Source organism: Sinocyclocheilus anshuiensis, unplaced genomic scaffold, assembly GCF_001515605.1.
Source record: "Sinocyclocheilus anshuiensis isolate Anshui unplaced genomic scaffold, SAMN03320099.WGS_v1.1 scaffold538, whole genome shotgun sequence".
NCBI classification, from domain to species: domain Eukaryota; kingdom Metazoa; phylum Chordata; class Actinopteri; order Cypriniformes; family Cyprinidae; genus Sinocyclocheilus; species Sinocyclocheilus anshuiensis.
The window spans coordinates 18188-26925 of NW_015544166.1; the positions used below are offsets into that span (position 1 = coordinate 18188).

The window sequence follows — 8738 nt, forward strand, 5'->3', positions numbered from 1 at the left end:
CGGGGCTTTTACGTTTTGGTATTACAAACGTGAAATTACAAACAAAAAATACACATTCTGAGACATGAACTGAAATGAATTGGGAATTTTATTAACATTAAATCGTCCTCCTCCCATTTTCACCTTAAAATTATGGGGAGGCTGTGCCTCCCCTGCCTCCCCCCAACGAGCCGCCACTGCAAACGTTCAGTTAAAAAACGGGAAAATAATATTAAATAACAAAAATGTTTGACACAATGTTGCCACTTACTTTATGTCTTTTTGCTTCACCAATGAAAATAGTTTCAAAAGGAGCCTCGGATGAATTTAGCCGTTGTATCTCCGAATAAACATGCAGGCGTTTTCTGAACGAATCAGTGTTTCGAAAGAATCGGTTATTGGTTAAAGTAAGTGATTCAATGAATCATCTATAAAGACAGTCTCTTGAGGCCACCTGCTGGATGTAACCTGCAGAAAGAGTCCAAATGTAAAATCCCTCACGATAATGTATCAAATAATGAATATGTTGTGTATATGTAATAAATATAGCCTAAATATTGTAATTTGAAAAAAATGTCTTTCCCCCAATGACATCTGCATTTGATCCATTTCTGCTGAACTGGAAAACTGTGGCATGAGGTTTGAGCATTGGTCAAAGCATTTCTCTCTCACCTCTTTATATTTACCACCACAGTCTCTGTCTTGACCTCACCAGTGTCACAGTGCACATAGATCTGTTCTTTCTTTGGCAGCTATGTCTGTGTCTGCCTTTTTCTATTGCTAGACTGTGATCGAACAGTGTAGAAAAATTTAGGCAGAATGTATTTTCTGTTTAGGGCCAGAAAACATTCCAGTTTATTTTGGTTTTTACGTTCATTTTCCCACTGGTCCAAATAGCCTATGAATAATTTGTTCATTCTGATATGGTTTATTCCAATATGGCTCTTGGATTTTAAAAGCTACATGTTTTAGGGGGATTTTGAATGATTGAGTTCATAATTTGAGGGATTACTCTTACATATAAAGATTCTTTATTGACATCTATGGTTCATCCATGGAAACTTTCCATTCCACAATAGGTTCTTTATAGTGGGATAAAAAGGTTCTTTAGATTTTTAAAATGTTCTTCACAATAAGAAAAAAAATAATTATTTTAAGAACTGTTCATTGAAAGTTTCTTTGGGGAACCAAAAATAATTATTCTGTGGCATCGCTGTGAAAACCATGCAGCGGTAGTCAAAATAAAGATATTTATTATTTTGGTAAACAGAGGTCTTCGTTACATTTAAATGTGATACATATACACACATATACACATTTCAACACCGGACATTATGCAATGTAATCTGCAATATATTCATATACATTCAGAAAGGCTTTCCGTAATAGTTGTTATTGATGATACTGTATCTCGCCCTCTGGTTTATTTCTGTCCCAGCCTCTCCAGGGCTTTATGTAAGATCTTCAGGTCATCCCTCATCTGCGCTAAAGCATTCTGGATCTTAGAAGGCTCATCCAAAACCTCCATGCTGCAAGTGTAGGGATCATATCTAATGGAGAAGGGCTTCTGTATTGTGGATGAATACTGCCTGTGGAACAACAGCAATTGCAGTCACTAATGATGCTTTCTGATCATTTGTACAACCTCAGTGAAAAGGTTTTCTACAGATTGTCTGAGAAAACACCTACCTTAGCTTGTGTTTGGCATCCTCAAAACTTTCGGACACAAAGTAAACAGGCTGAAATGACTGGTCCTGGTACGGTTGGACCGCAGTCTCAGCTGGATTGAATGGTTTGTATTGGGGCTCATTAGAAAGGGCGTACTTGAAAAAAAAAGATACAATCCAATTAATTTCAAATAAATGCAGTTATTTGTTTCTATTCATCACAGAATTCTAAAAATCATGGTTTCCTCAAAAATATTAAGTATAGCACAACTGTTTTCAACATTGATAATAATAAGAAATGTTTCATGAGCTCCAGTTTTTTTTCTTACCAAAAGTTCTCCATATGAGGACAGTAGTCCAGCCCCATAGGCCTTCACTGTTCCATTTTGCTTACAGAGACCAAACTCCACTGTAAACCAGTATAGCTGTTTGTGAAATTTAGAGATGTTTTGTTAGGCTACACATATAGAATGACAGAATTTATATATAATTTAACCATTTGTAAATAGCCATTTTACCATTTGTTTTGATTTTGTAATATGAATGAAAGAACACAAGGAGGCACTAAAGACTTGCTTTAATGCATTAAGCTTCAGTGACGTATTCTCCAGCTGAATATTTCCATTAGGATGTACTCACTGTGGACAGTTTCTCAATATCTTCATCTGATGCTCCAAGCGAGGCAAGTCCAATCTCCTGCAGTGTAAAATGTTCAGTGTCAAATGCAAAGTGTCTCAGTATTTCACTACATGGAAAAACATTGATTGACCATTTAAATAAGATCTATCTGTATTAAAATAGCATGCATTTTGAATGGTAGTTTCCCACTTTAACCGTTAATTTCAAGCTGATTATGTGGCATAAAAACATACCTGTGAAAACTGAGCAAATTCTTTGTCTGCAAGCATGGGAATATGCCCAAGTAGCTCATGGCAGCAGTCACTTTTTAAAGTAAAATACAGTCAAAATATTAATATTGTGCAATAAAAGGTTGCCAAATCCAAATAAAATTCTGTTTTGTGTCTTTATACGTACGGTTCAGGGGAATGCATGGGAGCTGAAGGGTGACGAATGTACTGGGTACACTGGAACACCCGGAACGCTAGACTGGCTAGGAAGTCCCGAGCAGAAAGCAGCCCTGCCACTGGCCGTAACTGAAAACCTGTCCTCTCTGATCAAGAGCACACACAGGCACAGAACATAGTTAAAGTCAGTGTAAATTTGCACATTTTGCACACACAGTGCAAAACACAGACCTGTTTACCTTTAAGAAATGCAGACACGTCTCCTAGCTGAGGGATCTTGTCCTCTCCATACAAACATTCACTCTCCAGCTGACCGAGGGCTTCTAGAAACTGTCTGCAGGCGTGAGTGGGGTACAGACCGTTTAGAGTCCTGTAGACCTCCCTCCTGCCTCATCACAAAAAGAGCTCTTAGAATCATGCGGCCGCACTAGTCTTCTCTAAACATTTGATATGCAAATACTGACATTTAGTTGACAGCAATCAAACTCAATAAAATAACTGGGAAAACCTACCAAGTGGCAATCTCTTCTGGAGTGTATTCCACTACAAGTAAAGGGTCACCACTACAATGACAAAAGAAAGATAATTTTTTGCCTAAAATATATTTTCTATAGAAAAAAAATCTCTGATTAGATAGCATAATGCATATTTTACAACAACAACAATAATAATTGTTGTTGTTGTTGTTTGAGATTAATTAATATCATGTGACTTACTGCTTATAGTTGAAAGCCAGTTCAGAAATGATTCCTCTTCGTTTTCTGTATTCTGGATCACTGAATCCCTAAATAATACTAACGTTCATGTCACTGATGTAACAAATGATCTGAATAATGCAAGTAGAACTAAGATTATAAAATTTTGAATGTAAATAATGTCCTGTTTTAAGAAAAGCATCACCGTTTTTCACTTACAGGGTGATCCTGGTCCAGATCAGGGTCATATTTTGTTATCAGATGATTGCATTTATCTAGGTCAGAAATCTTCTTTGGAAACCAAGGAACTGTGTGTTAAAATAAAATGAAAGGAACATTATAAAATAGTTGAAAAGAAATGTCTACTGTATATGCAATATGGAACAGATAAATCACCTACTGTTTTCTTCTTGCACTATTCTCACATCATCTGCAACTCGTTTTAAGGAGTTGATGAAGATGTCAGTGTCGGAGCAGTGCACTTCACACCTCATGAAGAACTCCAGATCATCTCCACCGCTTTTCTTAGACTTCCTGCTTGGTCGACTCTCTAAATGGAGGAGTTTGGCTTCAAAAGTCTAAGTAGCAAAACCAGACAAACATTTTTATTATGTTTTCATCACAAAACATTATTTATGGCACCTGCAATGAAAAAGACATGAACATAATGCATATAGAGCCGCCAAATTTGACACAACTAAAACAGCAGCACATGGTCTGTTATGTTTTTAGTGTTGTTGTTAGCCTGTTTTATGTGTTTGTTTCCAGATTTATTTGCAAAAATATGTTGTTTTTGTTTGCTATTTTGAAATAAATTTAGGACGGGTTGGTAATGGGAGATAATTATTCTGTGCAAATATATTTGGTTACCGCAATAAATTCATGCACAGATTTAAATTGCCCATTTTTCTGTTGGTGTCACATTTGTAACAACAGCTCTCATTGTAGTTGACATTAATTAACACAGTTTAGGTAATATCATTTTGAATACCTTAATTTGCAGCAAAATAAATATAGTAAGGTACTCTGGGAAAAAATGGTATAGAAATAAGTTTCACTCAGTCAGAAATTGCTAGTAAATTTCCCAAACAATTACAAAGATAAAAGGCATAGGTTAATTAAAGGCTGAATTACAGTTTTTCTCGATTGCTAAAACACAATTTCTGAAACCTTGCTCCATTTTCTGAAAACATTAAACACAAAACCTCATCTTCAAGCACTATTTAAAAAAACCTCTGACTCCTCTCGCAAAATGAAACTTTCGCCTCAAAACAGTTTTACCTGTGTTCAAAATCAAACACTGCTCTCAAATCATAAACAAAGTGATCAAAATGATATACACTATCAAGCAGTCAGTAAACAATACACCAAAAAATAGAAAACACATTGTTCAAAACATATAGTTCTCAGGGAGAAGTAAATTTTTAATCTCAAAACAAATGTAATATTTTTCCATCATTGTCTTTTGATGAACGAAAACGTTCTATCATAGTAGCTCAAAATTGATCAGAAATTACTACTCTGCTTTGCTCTTTGCAATTTTTTTTGTTCTTCCTCCTCCTCTTCCTCTTTCTTGCCCTCCTCCTCCTCTTCCTCTTTCTTGCTCTCCTCCTCCTCTTCCTCCTCGTCGCCCACCTCGCATACGCACTCGTCCTCGTCCTCTCACATTGTTTCTTCTATCCATTCTCAGACTTTCTCCTTCCCACCTTCAACAACCTGTTTGCTCTCTGAACTGGCTTATATTGGTTGTGTCACATCATTTGAAACAGGTTAAATCAATTTTGAGTGGTTGTGTTCTATCAATGACATGTGTTCTCTATTTGTATTTGATTGTTGCCACTTGTGTTTTACCAGTATGGATGACATGTGCATTAGAGTGCAGAATGTGTTTTGAGAATGAGAATGTGTTTAGAGTTTTGCTGAAAAGTCTAAGTGAGATCTGCAAATTGTGTTTTACCATGTGAAATGGTGTAAGGTATTGACAACAGACTGCACAATTAGCTAAATGAGCCGCTCTTCTCCTCCTCAAACACGAAGCTGTCCCCGCAGCGCGAGGGCCCCGGAGAAGACGAGCCGCTCTCTCTGTCGCGCCGTGCGTCCTCGATCAGACTGCGCTTTCTGCCGCTCAGCGGAATAGTCTGCACTACACTGTCCGTCTTCATTGATTCTTAGGGGAAAAATAGGTCACTATATCTAAAATAAATATATCCAATTAATCTTTGAGTCCACACCAAATAAGGAGTCCAACTCTGTCTAAATGAGGAGAAAACTCTTTTGTTCACCGTGGGGCCAAAGCCCTGCAATTTATATGCAGACGTGCTGGACTTTATGTAAATGTGTTGCTTAAATGCAAGTCTAATTTTAAGCTGAGATGCGTCATGAGTTTGTGTTTTTCTTTTCCAGGCACCAAATAAGAGCCGTGACACGTGACATTTCACAGGCGCTTCACAGCCAAAAGTGACAAGTTACATAAGCTAAATGCTAGTTTTTGTGAAAGGTCAGCACTAAATGAGTCTTTATTGGAAATATATAAATAAATAATAAGTATCCTTTGTTTTTAGGGGCGTAAATGATACAAAAAATACGGCATTGAGATTGTGCTGCTCTCCATGGTACTGAAACCGACTTCTGCACGCATGCTGTTCACTTGTAAATGCAATAAATAATAACAACAACAATAATAAATTAATATACTTTAATTATATATTTATTATATTATTATTATTATTATAGAAATAAAAATGGCAACTTTAAAAAATATAATAATAGTAGTTTTAATAATAACAATCTTTATTGATTTTTTTGAAGTACATGTGACAATGCATGCATAACATCTCAGTCTTCAGTACACTAACAGATAAATGATATATGCAGTAGGCTATGTTAAATTGCATTCACAGTCAAGCAAAACTTATAACTACAAATATCTTTCGTTACGTTTACGTATTTCAATAATTAAGTGTGTAATGCAGTGTAATGTAATGCAGCATATGAACGCATGTTTTAAACAAAAGCAATTTAATCATGAAAATAATTCGTCTCCCAAATGCATTGGCTCAACACATGGTTTCAACACGCCTTTGATCCCGTGATTCATTGATTGCGGCTTGTTTGGGGAAATTACAGCAACATTGTGCGACAACAAGTAGCAACAGCTGAAGCAAATGGTGGACGGTAGGCAATCTGTATTTTTGTACGATTAAACTACTGAGAAAAATACAACATATAATATATAAAATAACAAATATTGCGGCAGCGGGCCTCATAATGCCCGAAGCTTTTTGTTATTTACGTGCGATTTGTTTTGCATAGGTATTTTTTCCGTGTTATTTCGTTATATGTAATTTAAATACGTAGTGACTAAATATATTTGAACTAGCAACATTTGTTTATAAATATGTTCTACATGCAATACATAAGGACTAATTGAATATTTAATATCATGCTCTCTCTATCACAGCTTGATCAGAAAAAGTATGTTGTATATGAGCCTAAAAAGCAATACAGACGATGCTTATTTAGCGTCTTTGATTTTCCAGCATTTATTCTTAATTTTCCTTAAAAATCTTCCACCATCGTTTCACTCCATCTTTCGCAGGGCAGTGCACAGGATTGAGATCTCACCTAGGAAGAAAAAAAACATACATTTGTGATCGATATGGGATTAAATTAAAACGTACACATAATAATATCTGCAGGTCGACAAAACGACAAAAAATGTGCAATTCATAAAACGGCTTGTTTAGTCACTAATCATAAGATACATTGATAATGCACTGTATTAAAAAAATGGTCAAATTGAAACCTCAGGGAGTTACTATACATTTTCCAACTCAGTAAAGTTAAAAACTAAAATTTAATTGCTGTAAAAAGTAAAACCACGACCTGAATTTCATCATGGGTGAAGAAAATTGAGTTAAAACTCTGAACTCTGAATTTCATTATAAAATAAAAATGAGTAGAAATTACTACAAGCTAAATGAATGGAAAAAGTATTAAATAATGTATTAAATAATGCTAAAACAGTTTTACAGTGCTGATCTGACCATTAAAAATAATTTGAGTGGGAATGATTTTATTCAATTTGACTTAAAGATAGTAAACAATATTATTTGACTTGTACCATTTCATTTCTTTGTAACCACAAAAAGTACATTTTAGGTGACCTGACTTTTTACAGTGTACTTTTCCAAAATCCTTAAAGGGGTCATATGATGCGATTTCAAGTTTTCCTTTCTCCTCAAATGCTCCTTCCTGTTGTCTTTACTTTCAGTAGAGAATTCTCCTGATTTTTGTTCTGAAAATCCTGATTTTTCATTCTTAATTCTTGTATAATAGGGGAAATTCAGTTTAAGTGCTACATTGTACTGAAGACACACCGCTGATGTTGTCGGCCAGGTTCTTCAGCTGCTGTGTGTTGTCCAGCATCTCGATTCTCTGTGTGTAGGCATTATAGCGCACAGAGAAAGGTCTGGGAATGGTGGAAGCAAATTTCCTGTAAAAACAAAATGAAAAAGAATATATAACTGGAAAAATGCTGAGGGAAGGGCCGATTTAAGAGATGGTTTAATTGCAGTCACTTTACCTGACTTTTTCTTTGGCGTCCTCGAAACTTTCAGCCACAAAGTAAACTGGCTGGAACTCTGTAATGGGATACTGCTGCAGGCAGGTCTTCTCTGGCTCGAAGGGCAGAAGTTTAGGCTTGTCCGTCAAACAGTACTGCAAGACATTAGAATAACATCTCATTTTCAGTCTGTTCTCCACTTCAGCCATGCTTTTGTGCATCAGTGACATGCTTCTGCTTTTCACTCCACTAATGACACAATAAACTCAATTGGGCTGCTAACTCCTTTTCTAAAAGCTCAAAGCAAAAAGCCAGTTTACTTTGTTGGGTTAGAGCACAGGGCATGAATCAGAAGAAAGCATTCTGAGAGGTACCACATACCTGCAGTTCGCCAAAAGATGAGAGCAGACCAGCACCGTAAGCCTTTACTTTATCTCCTTCCTTGCACAGACCAAATTCCACAGTGAACCAGTAGACCTGCAAAAAATAAACATTAGAATCATACAGCCCCTTTGAGAGAGACAAATATATCTTGCGGTCTTATAACATGACTGGCCTCAGTTAAAAGGTGGAAAATGATTCTTATCGTAACCTAAAGCAATACTCACTGTGGCCAGCTTCTCTATGAACTCATCAGGAGCGCCCAAAGAAGCGAGTCCAATTTCCTGGTCAAACAGAAATCAACATTTGGATATTACATCGCTGATAAATGCACATTAGATATGAAGTCTGAAGCAGATATTCTCTAGAAACCCACATAAGCATACTATGGAAGCTTATTTCTGAAATTCTGTTTTTTTTTTTGTAA

General features: G+C 36.1%; 2 protein-coding genes across 3 annotated transcripts in view; both read right to left on the reverse strand.

Moving 5' to 3' along the window:
- Nucleotides 1-1311: 1311 nt before the first annotated feature.
- LOC107695848 (tyrosine 3-monooxygenase-like) lies at nucleotides 1312-4032 on the reverse strand. The gene is made up of 12 exons (XM_016495929.1): nucleotides 4009-4032; nucleotides 3767-3944; nucleotides 3586-3674; nucleotides 3388-3455; nucleotides 3184-3234; nucleotides 2911-3056; nucleotides 2682-2817; nucleotides 2519-2588; nucleotides 2286-2342; nucleotides 1976-2071; nucleotides 1669-1802; nucleotides 1312-1568 (listed from the first exon to the last, which is right to left on the reverse strand). Exons 1-12 carry the CDS (start codon nucleotides 4030-4032, stop codon nucleotides 1403-1405), a joined length of 1215 nt encoding a protein of 404 aa, XP_016351415.1. The 3' UTR covers nucleotides 1312-1402.
- A 2115-nt stretch (nucleotides 4033-6147) lies between these two features.
- LOC107695873 (phenylalanine-4-hydroxylase-like) overlaps nucleotides 6148-8738 on the reverse strand; it is a 17435-nt gene continuing 14844 nt past the window's right edge. The window contains exons 9-13 of one of the 2 annotated variants that reach the window (XM_016495951.1): nucleotides 8539-8595; nucleotides 8312-8407; nucleotides 7952-8085; nucleotides 7728-7861; nucleotides 6148-6990 (exon numbers count right to left, since the gene is read on the reverse strand). In XM_016495951.1, coding sequence (XP_016351437.1) covers nucleotides 6947-6990; nucleotides 7728-7861; nucleotides 7952-8085; nucleotides 8312-8407; nucleotides 8539-8595 — 465 coding nt within the window. In that variant the 3' untranslated portion in view covers nucleotides 6148-6946. The remainder of the gene's footprint in view (nucleotides 6991-7727; nucleotides 7862-7951; nucleotides 8086-8311; nucleotides 8408-8538; nucleotides 8596-8738) is intronic. The other variant, XM_016495952.1, reaches the window with a different exon arrangement.